Here is a 15,591-nt window from a genome sequence, read left to right as displayed (position 1 = left end):
CTAGGCTACTACTGGAGGAGCTGTAGTGAAGCTGGAAGGGAGAGCTTATATCCTGCATTCTCTGTGTGTCCTGATGGTGACACTACACTGGACTGTAAAACGTTCAACATGGGTTCATTTTAAAAAACGCAGCCCTATTTACATTTGTGGAGATTGCGAATTATGTAGCCAGAAGTATGTATGGCTGCATTTTATCTTTAAAACAAACACTATGGGGCGGTCTGGCACTATTCCGTTTCTTGTTTCGACATGTATATTGGCGGACTTGAGACACAGAGCGGAGTTAACTGTGACGATGGGGTTCGAGTCCGGTGAAGAACAGTATCAGAAAGCAGGTAAGACAAAGGCTAAAAAAAAAAAAAAAAAGTAAATTACAGGGTGAGAATGTGGTAACACGTGGTAAAAATCAGCCAGCAGAGGGATTTTCTTTTTCCGGATTGCTTTTGAAAACACTGGTTGGGTTTAGTGAAGAAGGTGTGTAGTCAATCGGTGCTTTTAAAAACACTATTGGTTGGGTTTAGGGAAGGAGGTGGGTGGGAGGATCAGTCAGTCAGTCAGTCAGTCAGTGAGTCAGTCGACAGCGGCCTCTGGATTTAGATTTGAGATCTAAAAAAAAGCATACACAGTGGTGGATTCGCGAAAACAGTGCAAAAAACGTAGCTCCTGGAACATATCTTTCTTTCTCCAGAAATGTATATATGTTATCAGAATGAGCCTGGGTTGAAAATGTTACACCAAAAAAAATCTGCAATACGCAGCATGAGTGAAATGAAGATTTTTGAAATTTTTCAAGTGAAACCCACGTGATTAAATTATCTCCACACATGACCACATTTGTTCATATGATCACATTTGTTTGAAAGGAAAAAGCTCAAAAACACCCCATATTTCCCATATGCGATATTAACATGTTATTGCAAAAATGAAGATGTAATTGGGTGTACACGGGTATACAAGAAAATTGCCATACAAATGCTTCAAATTGCAGATGTTTTTCCTTTCCTTTTTGTCTATACAATATGTCAGTTGGTAAACATGCACCATTTTAAAAACTTTTTAAACTTGTAAAACTCATTCTTAAGCTGTGACTGATCACAGAGAGTTGAACAGATCTTTTAATCCCATTTGCTTTGCAAGTGCGCTCTTGTGGATATGATTATACGTGTTACTATAGAGACATATTAATACGCGTCTGTCAATCAATTCTGTGGGGGGGAGCACTCCTACATCACGTTGCAGTAGGCCTCAAAATTGCAGGGATTTGGATCCTATTTTAACGTCAAGAAATTTTAAAAAGGAGACTTCTTGTGTTTATTTCAATCCAATATGACTGTGGCCACACTATACCTACACACACTGCTGTCCAAACAGCTTACAAAAGTTGATTTAGAATCTTATAAGTGTCCTTTAGAATAAATTTTGTGTTCCACAGAAAAAATATGTGGTACAGAATTGGATCATAAAAGTGAATAATTACACTTCAAAAACTCTTTATCTACACTTTAAAAAAATCCTGGTTGCTTTCAATTTTTAAACTGAATTAAATTAACCTTATGAGTCCATTAAACTTATATTATGTTAAACTGACTTAAAACAGCTTGTGTAACTTATAAAATTAAGCTTGAATATGATTGACATTGTTTAATATGTTACAGTGACATAAACACTTATGCTGTCAGGACTAATTGATCATATAATTTTTCACAGAGTAGTCACACGTTGAAATTTAATATAATTACATTAAGATCAATGACAAATCACCCTTTAAGAGTTGATTCACCATAGTTACCATTGGATGAATGGTACTCCCCATGCTGTCCATATTGTGCATATCTAAATATATGGCATATCACAACTGCTCACCTTCATTCAGGGTATAATGCACTGAAAATTGTCAGCATAATGAATGCATTCTGAAGTCTGTTAATATCAAAATCTGAGATCAAATTTAAAAATTCATTGGTGTGTGCATAGAAATAACAGCAACACAATAAAATGTAAAACACATTGAACACCATTAAAACATTCGATATAGGCTCTTTATACTAATGCATAAACAAAGTAGGCTAGAAGACTATAAAAACGCTTACATTTAGTCTGTACTGCATATAAATGTAGAATTTCTTAAATTATTAACCGTTACTCTTTAAAATTCATTGCGCAAATCTTAATTTTGTGAATACATGTTGATCAAATCCTTCAAATAGTTAACAAATATTTGAGTAGGTAAGCAATATATTGTCAGTAAACAGTAGTTTGGCACACACATGAGAAATACAGACACAAAGGAAGTTGTTTTAGCAAATATCTAAATAAATGAACTGAAACTAATTTGCACACGAGCTATATCCTGTTTGTAGATTATTATCACATTAAAAAAGATCGCTTTGTGCAAAACTTTTGAAAACATGACATGGTCAACTGGATTAATAGTCACCAGATTAGTTATATAAAAGTAAATTCATGTCATTATGCACTTTTAAGAAGGGCTGTGAAATAGATGAGTCCACGACAATGCTGCAAGCATACAAAGATTAAGAATGTTGCTTTGATATGCGACATCCGCGCTTTCTCCTCTCTCAACCTTAATCTGCGCATGCCTATGCCATGCATCTCTCCTCTCTCAGCATCATTCCACTTCTACGTCAGATGACACAAATACCAATCAAAAGTTTACACAAATTATACACAAATAAATCTCATATACGTCCAGTCGAAATTTTGATTTCATGCAGACTTTGATCTCAGTTGGTAAAATGTTTCAGACCATTAGAACCTTCAGAGAAAGAGCTAATTGTTCTTGAGTGGTTAAATCAATTTCTATCAGTAACACTTTATTTTGAAGGTACAGTTGAGTAATAGTAGACTGTCTGCTTAAAACTGTATCTGTTGATACTGTTCCTTCAACAGACATTACATTGACTATAAGAAGCTCTGCAAGTATATGTCAACTTACACTAACCCTAACCTAACAGTCTACTTATAATCTAATCAGAATTAGTTGGCATGTAGATTCAATGAAATTTATTTAACAAATGGATTATCAAAATAAAGTGTGATCTTTCTAGCTGCTGTGTTCGTAAAATATTGCCTTTTTAAAAATATCACAGTGATGCCATTGATTTGGCTATTCATTTTTAGTGGCCACTTAAAATATCTTGATCCTGATCCTGATCCTTTTTTGCTATTTTAAAACAATACAAAGCATGGACAAAATCATTGCATGTATAAAACAATCAGTTTTATGAGAAATAATTGCTAAATATTTTAGCCTTTTTGTTTTGTGTAATAAAATAATACCTAAGATACCTAAAAATGAGATGGTTTTTTCAAGCCACACAGACATGGCCAAATGCATATATAGAAAATGTGTTGTATACACAACAAAAACAGACGCAGTGCGGTGTCTCTGATGGTGAATTTTTAAGGACACAGACACTAAACCATCTGTGCAGTAATTGTATCATGGCTTATAAATCAGCATGTGAGCACAAGGGTTTATTAAAGCTACAAAACCCACCCTCAGCTTCAGCCAAGCACCTCAAGCACAGCCACATCTCCTCGAAAGACCTCAAAAATGGCTGAGAAATCACACCTGCTTCTGTGTCAGTCAAGTGTTGAGAGGGAGGAGTTTTGTAAAGAAAGCGTGTGATAGCAGGTCTGATTCCTTTCCTTGTTCTCTATGCCAGTGTTTCCCAACCCTGTTCCTGAAGGCACACCAATAGTACACATTTTCAACCTCTCCCTAATCAAACACACCTGAATCAACTCATCAGAAGATTAGAAGAGACTCCAAAACCTGAAGTTAATGGGTCAGATAAGGGAGACATTCAAAATATGTACTGTTGGTGTGCCTCCAGGAACAGGGTTGGGAAACACTGCTCTATGCAGTGAATAGGTTTTTTAAATGCTAATGGTCTAGAGATGCTAAAATTTGGGACATAACCATTTTGAGGTTTATTGCTAAAATCGTTGTATGGCATGCATTGTGCTTTTAGCATTATTATTATTATTTATTTTTTTGTCTAGAGACATGTCTTCTAATAAATGTTACTTAGCTTGTTAGCAACATGTAGTTCTATACAAATTTTAATTCACTCTGATTATTTTATTTAAATCTATATGTCTTGATCCTTTTCTGAATAGTCCATCCATGCTATGTGCACAGCTTCTGTGGGGTTAAAAAAAACGTCTGAAAACTCCACAGCGACCTTCTTGCTGTGAGGGAAATTATGTATATTCTTCTTTATTTTGCCCTAAAAATGCCTTAATTGTGTCTCTTAAATTGACCTTAATTAACCCCCTGATTTTTCACTTCATTTATTTTGAGACTTATAATAATCCATGTTAGTCAAAATATGGACGAAAAGATCTGTTGCTACTCCCATCTTACTGTAGGTAGTAGGAAGTGGGGTAGTTTATGTAGTTTACTTTTCAGATGTCTTGTTCTTTATATGGCAAATCATCTTTAGACTTTTCTTTTTTAACACACAGTGCTGATATTTCCTGCTCTCAGTCTTAATAATGTGACCTAAGCATCTTCCAGTTCTAAGTTATTTACATTGTTGTAGAGTTTAAAGGTCAAACCATTGTTATGTGTATTTAACCTTACAGGGGGTCAAGCTGAGCAGTGATTACGTAAGCATCTCTTTAGATTATTTTAACAAATCACCTCTTCCTTGTTTTTTCCTTCTCGTATTTCATTCACGTGTATTTTTGTTAGCAGTCTTGGTTAACTCCAGTCCCTCCAGTTACATCTTGATGAGCTGCTCTACAGGATTACCAAACAAGATTAGAAGAAGGGGAAAAAAAAGAAAAATCCCCTTCCATCTGCCTACCTGCCACAGGATTGCCACAGTTACACACCTGCGCTTTTTGCGGACAGTCTGGAGAACACTTTATTTCTGCAATAATATACAAGAACAACTATCAGTCAAGCCTGGATATGCATAGATGTTGGAAGGTTTGGTTGTGTCGTCCAAAGTGAAGCTGCAACTATTGAGAGGCATCTTTTTTTCAAGACCAGGAAGTCACTATGTGGAAGCTCATATGGACCTGCACTCTTTGTTGTTTAGGCTGCATATTTGCAATAGGCCAGCTGGATATTACTACAGGTATGTATCCATGCATATTTATGTAGTTGCCAGTGTGACAGGAGGAAAATGGGTATATTTATGTGTATATATCTGTTTCAGGAAAGGTTGACCAGAACACTGTTGTTGGAAATCCAAATGAGCACACTCACAGATTCTTTCAAATGTTTGTGGAAAAGCCTGGAGACAAAATACTCTTGCCAAGACAAAAGCGTAATGCTTTTCTGTCCAGTGGAGTACGCCTGTGCAGTCAAGAAACAGTGCAGCAAGCCATTACTAACCATCTGAAGTACTATCAGCTAAGAGGTGAGACACGGTTGTAAAAAAATATTATATTAAAATACCTCTGTGTATTCTGATGTATATGAAATTAGCATGAATTTATATAGAACTCAGTGTTGATGTACTGAATGTAACCCAAAAATAACATTTTTTTGTCTACAAAAGTCACAAAAAAAGTGAATTGTTAATATTAATTCAGGTTATTTCTAAATTATTTTACTACTATTTGATAAAAAGAAGATAGACCCTTAGTGACATCATTCTACTGGAAACCATCATGTTTAATAGGAAAACAACAGCTCAAAATGAGCTGTTAGTTTTGGAATGTCTTATTTTTTTCTTCACGCTATCTATAATTAATAATGTTTAAGTGTTGGAGCTTAACCAGATCATGTTTCTGAGAATTGCCTTTTATAGATGTTAGTCTTAAAATAAAAACAAAGCATGTTCAGAAGACACAACAGGATCACAGGATCTAAGTTCTCAAAGCCACAATCAGAATTTCAGTTCTGACAGCTATGAGGAATGATGCAAGGCTATAAGCTAGCCAATAAATTAAAGAAAAGTGAAGGTGGAATGGCCTATAATTTATAAGTAAGAGCGAGTTAGAAAGCAGCATATTGGTGAGACATGGCAATCTGTAGTTAAACTTGTGGTTAAATTAATTATCACTACACTACATCATTGTCTGAGGTCATAAGCCAAGACGTGACCCAAGTAACAAGACTCAAATCAAAGTCATTTTTGTTTAATTTATATATTTTGTGTGGAGTCTTGACCACAAATCTTCCACGAAATTCATCAACTAGCACATTCACACAGCTGACAGCTGAGTATGTAACAATGGGATCTCATTAGCGTTTGGCAGTCAGTTCCAGACTCAGAGGTCTCGGTTTAGTGTTGAAAGACCTCAGAGTACTATTTCACAGGTCACATGTGATTTATTCCTTAACAAATTAGTAGGCAATATGGTGGGGTTACAAGTCAGTTCACACAATGAATTGGGGCTAATAAGGTCAAAGCTTTAATATCCATGACTGAGAATGAGGGTGTGAGCAATCTTGTCTAAGTGCACCATCGAGACACTAATTGTAAAGTACAGCTTTGGACTGAACCAGTCTCATATGGACAGATAATCTCCATCTTGAAAATGCACCCATATGTCCAAACAACTGTGATTCAGAAATTCAATTTAAACTCTGTTCTCTCCTTAGAATATAAAATTAAAGTTGGCATTGGCAGATTACGCTGACTAACTCAGAGTGTTAGTGTAGTGCAGAGGTGTTTAAGATAGTAAAATCATTGGTAATGTCATATTAACTGTGGTACAGAGCTATCAATGTATTATTTTTGCGTGTCAAAAAAAAAAAACACTGAAATTGCAGTGTGCTTTAGGTAATTTGATAAAATAGCTGATACTTGGCAGAGTGTTAAGCTAAATGTTTGCTAGTGTGTTTTAGCGTCATTAGCCGTATGTTTGCTGTGAGGAGTTTAAACCTCCTGGCTCTAGACCCAACCATCTGAGTGTCCAATCCTCAATTAGAAGATCTTCCTGTAAAATCCTGTTCCGTCAAAACTGAGACCTGAAGAGAGTTGAGACGAGTTGAGTTAAGTCAGAGGCAAAGCCAAAAAACGCATGATGTCTATTCCTAGTCAAGATCAAGACCAAAAGAAGATAGATTTCAAGTCAAGACAAAACTTAGATCAGAAAATGCTGAGTCAGAATCGAGGTAGAGTATAAATGAAGGAAAAGTCAGAGTTTATGCCAAAATCAAAGTCAAATTTGAGTCAAGGACAGACCAGAAGAGGGTTGAGTAAGGGTCAGTGCATATACCAGATACGGCTCAAGGCAAACCAAAAGAGGGTTCATTTAAAATCAGAACCATGAGCAGAACATGGTTGAGTCTTGAGTCATTATTGAAAAGGGTTGATTTAAAATATTAAGGACTAAGACCAGAAGTGGACTGATTTCGAGGCAAGACTATGACCAGAAGAGTCAAGACCTAGAACAGGGGTGCCCAAACTTGGTTCTAGAGGTCCAGTGTCTGGCATGTTTTTGTTCCAACCCCTATTAAGCACAACTGGACCAGCTCATCAAGCTCTTTCTAGGTATACTAGAAACTTCCAGGCAGGTGTATTGAAGGAGGTTGGAGCTAACCTATACTGGCCCTCCAGGACCGAATTTGGCCACCCCTGACCTAGAACAAAGGAGGGTCAAATCAGTAGCTGTGAGATTAAAGATTTCAATACAAAGAAAGAGAAAATTATTCAAAGTTTCTCCTAAAATAGGTGAGCGGTCTTATTGTATTTCTTACTGTTTGTCTTGCTTGTGCTTATGCAATGTTTTATTTTTGTTGTTGTTCGTATTAGTGTGTCAGGAAGTTGTATGGGAGGCCTTCAAAATCTTCTTGGAGCGCCTTCCCAATCAGGAAGAGTACCAGAACTGGATGAGCCAATGTCAAACAGATAGAGTTTCCATAGGAGAGATTGGCACTGCCTTTAGCCAATCAGAGGAACACATTACACTTGTCCAGAGAGTATGTAGCATAACTCCTCTTCATTAACTTAAAATATATATATGAATATATAATATGAATTTATAATATGGTTTGTGGTATGTTTGACTTATGTGTTGTAATCTTTATGATCCATTGCAGAGACTTGCACAGACAAGACCAAAAAGGTAAAATAAAACATTTGAAAACCCTATTGACCACCCTAAACCCATCCTTTTACAAACACTCCATTTTCCACCAGCCATTTGTTTTGTATTAGATGAGTTCAGTCTTACTGAGTTTTTTTTCTCCTCATATTTTGTCTTCCTCTCTCTTCTCAGTAAGACACCTACATACTCAGTATGCAGGTACTACACCCTTTATACCTGTTTGTTTTTTATTTGTGTGTTATTTATTTGTGTGAGTAGTTAAACTGTTTACTCTTGTATTTCTTAGTTATGTGTCATTTCCAACAGCCCTTTTTTTCTTTCTTTTCCTTTCTTTTTTTAAATAGACCGGAGAACTCCTCCCAAGAACCAGGCAGTGTTACACCAGGTCTGTTTGTTATGAAAACATGTTAATATTGAAGGAGAATATAGAAAACCCCCTACAAAACTATAACCTAATTTATAAAAAAAAAATTATATTTACAGTTCTTAAAGTTTTTTGGGTCATTGTGTTTTATTCAGATTCAATTGTTGTAATTGACAGGAAATCAATAGATAGATCTTACTGATTCTGCAACATGACTGCACACCAAATCATAATTAAATGTATTTGAAATTTTGTAGTTGATGAGCTTCAAGCTGTGACCGCTGTGTTGGTGACCTCAGTGGTTCCAGATGAGAGCGTGAAGGAAGTTACTGTAGAAGCACCATCGGAAGCTATATTGATGGAGCAGGATACTGAGGTAGATGGGTGACATGAAAAAGTGAGGTTCAATAAAACATATCATCAATTTTCAGTATTGGAAAACCTGCTAAGCAAAGCCTGTGCGTGTATTGCCTGTGGTAGATCACTAATGAGATTGAGCAGGAAGCTGCTGCTTTGCCATCGCATCCTCTGGTTGAGCAGAAGGTGGAGCTGGCTTTATTACTGACTGGGGAACCATGGAGTGAAGAGCTGTTCAACTCCAACAGCAGTGAACATGGCAGACTTACTCAGCAGATCACAGAGAAGGTACCACATACACACATACATACGCACACATCCATACTTTATACACATATCTTGTGTTTGTGCTGGTCCAGCCTTTCGTTTGTATATTGATTTAATTTTGGAATAAAATAAATTTCCAATACTTGTCCTCCTACAGATTTCAGCTGCTTTGGAGAAACTAACAGAATTTAAGAGTGTATCAGTAATGAACATTAGGTATGTTTGTCCATGTTTCATTCTGGTGTAGTCACACTCAAAAACAACAGAATAACTGATACTTCTTGGTTGTCAATTTAGACAGAATAATTAGACAATATGCAGTATTAACTTATGACCTGCTACAGTGATAAAACTGTTGTGTAAAAATATAAACTCTATCTTTTCCATAGGCCACAGATGGATCCCTCAAGGTAAGTTAGACCTGATGGTTATTTACATGAATGCATGTTAGTGAGTGAGAAAATGTGTTTGTTGCAGTCTCTCCCTGAGTTATTAGACTATAAACAAGCAAGAATCATGTTTATGGTCATGAAGTTACAATGCAGGTCTACTGGGCAAGATAGTGTTGAAAGGCTTAAACATTAAAATTGATCAGCCTATGTATGCCCATTGTAATTGCAGTTGTTGTTTTCTCTCATCAGTGGTGAAAAGGCAGTACTGGTGGAATATGTTGTGTCCCTGCAGACACGCAGTGTAGAGATTAGCAGTGAAACACTGGACTTCATTAATCTTCAATCCAATATGGTAGAAGGCACATTCAGTTATTCAGAGGGCCCCACTGTCCAATACACCATTATTGACCTCCGCCCTGACATCACTGAGGCTCTGCATGGTACTGCTCTACTTGCTTGTAGTTACTACTAACGATAGTCTGCGGTGCATTTTAGCAATCTGTAATGTAATGTTTTATTCTTGTTAGAGGAAACATTTCCAGAAGAAATCCAACCAGCAGAGAAATCTCCAGACTCTGACCTCAAGGTGAATTAGGACCAACTAGATATTAACATATTCTCAAAGTCTAAGTTTAATAGTCAGGGTATTGATTTCAGCATTGAATGTAATGGCAGAAACAGTAATATTGATAGCTGCCTTAAGAATCACCATCACTAAATTTCACAAAGCCTGAGAGTCAGTGGGTTTGTCTTGGTTTTTGTGCAGGATGATATTTTAGCAGTAGAAAAACCATCTGAGCTGCCAGGAGAGGTGCTGAAGGAGATCTTCACAGCTGGTGAACATTTGGATCCTGCTATGTCAGAAGAAGGAGGTGTGGTTGAGCAGGATGTCGTAATTTTAGATGAGAGCACTCCAGCCCTTATAGACCATCTCAGTGGGGGTTTCACAGAGGGTAAGAACCAAAATTCACAAGTTCAGTGATTTTAAGTATGGGTGTCCGATCCTGTTACTGGAGGGCCAGTAGCACACTTATGAGGACATTTTCTGAATTCTGCAAGACAAGGGCCCCCTATGAGCAGAAAAGGATAGCCCTGACTTTTACAAATATAGCGGCGAAAGACTAAAGATGCTTGTTTATTCCTCTTTTTAGAACTTCAAGACAATGTATTGGTGTTGCCGATTACTCCTAGCCAGATTGCTACCATGGAAGGTGAAGCTGTTGGCCCCATTATTGATTCCAAAGATAGTGATGTCACAACAGATGACCTTGATCCTGCTTCTGGATCTGGTGGAGGAGAAGAAAGTTGGGCAACCGTCTTGCCTACTGAGGCACAGATGCCAATTGGAGAAGCAGAAGTTGATGAAGAGGTTTTCATTGATGAAGACATACTACAGATAGACTATGAGTTCTCAACAATTACAACAGTGGTTGAAGAGAGCCAGATTTTGCCTGAAGAAACCTCTGAACTGACTACTGTTGAAGATGGAAAGGAAGAAAACCTGCAGGTTACTAGTGATTCACCCCCAATGCTGCCAGTGCAAGTGACTGAGGTCGAATCTACCCCACAACCTGAAGAAGACCTCATACTATCTGCCGAAGAAGAGAGGCCAGATGAAGGCAAGATGCCAGGAATGGCTATAACAGAAACATGGATTGATGAGGAAAACAATGTTGGAATTATAACAAAGAATGAATCGCTTGGAATTATCACGAAGAAGGAATCAGAGGACGTAGAAGAAGATGAAGAGGAAGAATATGTTTACAGTACCACAATTGCACAGGAGAACAATGATTTTGTAATAACGGATGTTTTAGCTATACAATTTTCAGAGGAAACAGAGGACTATCTAACAAAGGATGAGGTCATACTGGTCACCATTGAACCAACAAGTTCAATCTCTCCAACTCCTCTTGTACCTGAAAAAGAATCACCCTTCTTCCCTATTACCATGATGACCCCAGAAGAGGTGGGGTTAGGACATACCTTAAGTTCAGAAGTCATGACTACATCTCTGGCTGTGATCCATTACATTGAGGAAGAGGGTAGTGGCATTGCTGGTGACATCCAGGGTGATATAGTTTCCAGTGTTGCCTTGCCAACTAACCCTGGCCGTTCTTTGATGGTGTTTTTCAGTCTGCGTGTAACTAACATGATGTTCTCTGACGATCTGTTCAATAAGAGCTCTGCAGAGTACAAAGCCTTGGAACAACGATTCATTGAACTGGTAATGTATCTCCTACATTTTTTTCTTTCCCATCCTTTTCTTCCTTTAGATTTCCTTTCAAACTTTCACCCTTTAGCCCAAATATCATTGCAGGCCCACTAGTTTAACTTTAGCAGCAATTAAATTTAACTAACTAATCTAAAAATGTATGTTGCAGCTAATCTATTCAGGAATGTGGTATTCCAAAAGCAGGAATAGACAATATGGAAATCCAACATCCAAAAAATATATTTCTAGCTTCCTTCCCTTCTGTCTTATAAAAATCTGTATTATGTTAGTGAGTTCATGGCCTCACTATTGAAACTCTTTTCCCCTTAGTTGGTGCCATATCTGCAGTCCAATCTCAGTCACTTTGAGAACCTGGAGATCTTGAACTTCAGGAATGGAAGTATAGTGGTGAATAGCCGTATGAAGTTTGGGAAGCCTGTTCCTCGTGAAGTCAATACTGCTGTCTACCTCATTCTAGAGGACTTCTGCAACACAGCTTACCAGACCATGAACCTTGCCATAGACAAATATTCATTGGATGTTGAATCAGGTAAGACCCTTTGAAAAAAAAAACCCATCAATCACTATTTAAATAGGTTGTCTCATCACATGCCTTCCTTATGCTAATTTTTCACCTGTGCTATTCTTGTTTTAGGGGAACAAGCAGACCCATGCAAGTTTCAGGCATGTAATGAGTTTGCAGAATGTACAGTAAATCGCTGGTCAGGTGAGGCTGAATGTGTGTGCAATGCTGGTTACTTCAGTGTGGATGGACTACCCTGCCAGAGCATCTGTGACATTCAGCCTGACTTCTGCCTGAATGATGGGAAATGTGATATTCTTCCTGGTCAAGGAGCCATATGCAGGCATACTGATTTCTTTAATATGAACATTTAGAAAAAACATATTACCTAGAGAACAGAATGTATGTTGTTGCAACATTGGCATTGTCCTGAGGTTATTATGTGTGTATGTGTGTGTGCTCTGTAGATGCCGCGTTGGGGAAAATTGGTGGTACAGAGGAGAACATTGTGAAGAATATGTTTCAGAGCCACTTGTAGTTGGTATTGCCATAGCATCTGTTGCTGGGTTCCTTCTGGTGGCGTCAGGAGTAATCTTCTTCCTAGCAAGAACTCTGAGAGATCAGTATGACAAAGATGAGACCGAGGACCCAATGCGGTAAGGAACTTTTTCACAGGTCCTATTTAAACTTGGTATTCTCAAGCATCCTCAGTAATCTGATCACAAGTGACCATCTTAGATGCATTGCTATTATCACATGGTATTAACAGTCATTTAAAGGTTAAGATCTAATCAAGACCCTTTGAACTTATATATCCATACTTAGTTTGCTCAATGGGTCACTAGATGGTTGGTACTAGTAAGCAGGAAAGCAATGAAAAAGATTTGCATGGTAAACAATATTTTGATTGAAATCAATAGTGGTTTTGGCACAACATAAAAAAGTAAATGAATTTATTGTTTCCCATGGTCATTGCTAATGTATATAGTCTTTTTTTGGCTATGTGTAAGCATTCATCTGCCTGCGTGCTTACTATGAAAAAGCAATCCAGTGATTTTTGATTGCCAACCTAGTAAATTATAGTTTAGATTTAACTTGGATTCTTGCTATTATAATACTCTTTCTAATAATGACTTAATTAAGTCTTAATATCTTAAGTGAAGTCCAGTGTATGAAAGCTTTACCTCAAATGTCTGAGCTTTCAGCAACCAATCCCCCGACTTAAACTCATGCTTAAGTGTTTGACCTTGAGTAAAGCAGACTTTATCTGCTGCGGAGATACTATATAACAAAAAACAAATAAAAAGCATATTAAGCATAATATTACATGCTAAAAACTCTTAACATAACATTAATCAAGTCTTGAAATGCATTATTTATTAAAATATTATATTTAATTATTATATATAAATGTAGCCTTTAAAGCTATGACATGTAAATAATTATGAGAACTATAACTTATGAATGAGTGAGTTATATTAAATGGTCAATTCTCTCATATATCTCTTTAATTACTGCATGTGCAACACCTAGGAAGAAGCTTACTTCTTCAGTAATGCCATTATGAGATTTGCATTAATTCATCAAGAGGGCTGATCTGTGATCCTTTGACCCTCTTTAGGTCATGACTTCTTACTCCTGTGGATGGCTGCAATCTTTTTAATGTGTGCTTACTTTTTTGTATGCAGGAGAGAGGACAGTCCACCATTTATAGACAGGGCCACTAAGTACAACCCTATGTTTGAGAGCGATTTAACGACCGGCTACAGCCATTACTATCAGCGGTATCCTGAGCCCCCAGTTCACAGCAGCGCCAGTGCCGAGGCGTCCACTGACTTCAGCAGCGAAGAGATACGACATATTTATGAGCACAGTGAACTTACTAAAGAGGTATGAGTGTGTGTCAAAAAAAAGGCAGTAGACTAAGTTTACAACAGATTACTTGAATACATACCTGTCAACACTCTCGTTTTTCCCGGGAGTCTCCCGTATTTCAGTCCCGTCACCCTCCCGTTTTGTTATTTCTCCCGGAAAACTTCCGTCATTTCACCCCCCGCCCACCTCAGCTTTTTGATACAGTCTATAATATAATATGATCCCCGGATCATATACTTTGGCATGGTACCCAATCGTAACGGATGCCCAAAAACCGGTGCATAGTACAGTTACTTAACTGTGTTATTCAAACACCTCATCCCTGACACCTAGACATCCCCACCACTCCCGTCCCTCGCCCCCAGTCTCCAGCATTTTCAGAGACAAATATTGGCATGTATGCTTGAATAGGAGAGTTGTTTAATGAAAACGTTGTGAAATTGGGTGTCGTTTTTTGCTCATACTGTCTTTTAGGAGATTCAAGATCGTATCCGCATCCTTGAACTCTACGCTCGAGATCGTCAGTTTGCAGATTTTGTGCGGCAGCATCAAATGTGAGTATAAATTCTTCATATCCAATAGATTTATCAGTTTTCACTCCTCATGTCATTTTATTTTTATTTGCTCAGCTCAATGGATAATCGAGAAAGAGAAAGTTCCTCCACATAGGGCACATGTCTGAAAGCCTGATGCATGCAAGTCACAGAAGATAACACTGTTAGTAAGTGATGTTATAGGAATGGCATATTTTGTATTTCCAATAATGCATTGAGTGTAAGAAAAATAATGTGTGTAAAATAATAGTGTAAGAAAAATAAGAAAAAGAGAAATCTTTGGGACTTTTCAGCTGTAATTTTTAATTGAGCGTTTGTATTGATTATCTTGATGTGTTCCTCTTCCAGAAAATTGCCTTGTCTTTTGGAAAATGACATCTCTTCAGTCTCTATTTGTCTCTTCGAGACTTTGCCATTACAAATTGATTTGGCCAGCTATGGATCTTTCTTAAAGAAACTGTTGTTTTTGTTGTTGTTTATCTCTACTGTTAAAGCCCATTTTACATCTTACCAGGGGCGGCGCTGTGTGTGTGTGTGTGGGGGGGGGGGGATTGGCATGGGGGGAGTTAGGATGATTCTAAGGGCCCTTACATTTAGGGGGCCCCCAGAGACATTATCAAGGGCCTCTTTACTTTAATCCGTGATCACCCATCACTCCCCCCCACCACTCTTCACTGTAATTCGCGATCATCCCCCACCCCCGCCCCCGCCCCTCCGATCTTCACTTTCATCCATGATCACCCCCCCCCCCCCCTGCTCTTCACTTTCATCCGCGATCATTCCAGCCAGCGCCGCCCCTACGTCTTACTATAATTGAACACGAACATGGTGACAGACAGTATCCTTTGATTTGTTGAAATGTTTTGTTAGTGCCTTTTCATCTTATCCAGTAACTGTAGCCCATCTCTCAGCCAATCATTCTTTGATGTTCAAAACAGAAGATCATTGATGCATTAATCCTGAAAATAACTTGAATCACAAAGTTAACGTCTGTATTACTTTCA

The 15,591-nt window shown here is 37.8% G+C and overlaps 1 protein-coding gene across 1 annotated transcript; it reads left to right on the top strand.

The window, feature by feature from the left end:
- Window positions 1-5,035: 5,035 nt before the first annotated feature.
- On the top strand, window positions 5,036-14,702 carry impg2a (interphotoreceptor matrix proteoglycan 2a). Its single transcript, XM_056464906.1, has 19 exons — window positions 5,036-5,114; window positions 5,196-5,399; window positions 7,746-7,912; window positions 8,033-8,058; window positions 8,385-8,425; window positions 8,662-8,780; window positions 8,885-9,049; window positions 9,186-9,244; window positions 9,418-9,438; window positions 9,670-9,860; window positions 9,948-10,006; window positions 10,187-10,373; window positions 10,572-11,647; window positions 11,966-12,185; window positions 12,291-12,501; window positions 12,626-12,814; window positions 13,847-14,048; window positions 14,508-14,587; window positions 14,663-14,702. Exons 1-19 carry the CDS (start codon window positions 5,036-5,038, stop codon window positions 14,700-14,702), a joined length of 3,336 nt encoding a protein of 1,111 aa, XP_056320881.1.
- Window positions 14,703-15,591: the final 889 nt, after the last annotated feature.

Source organism: Danio aesculapii, chromosome 9, assembly GCF_903798145.1.
Source record: "Danio aesculapii chromosome 9, fDanAes4.1, whole genome shotgun sequence".
NCBI lineage: Eukaryota > Metazoa > Chordata > Actinopteri > Cypriniformes > Danionidae > Danio > Danio aesculapii.
Note: the sequence above shows the minus strand (reverse complement) of the source record. Positions and strands in the feature narration are given on the sequence as shown.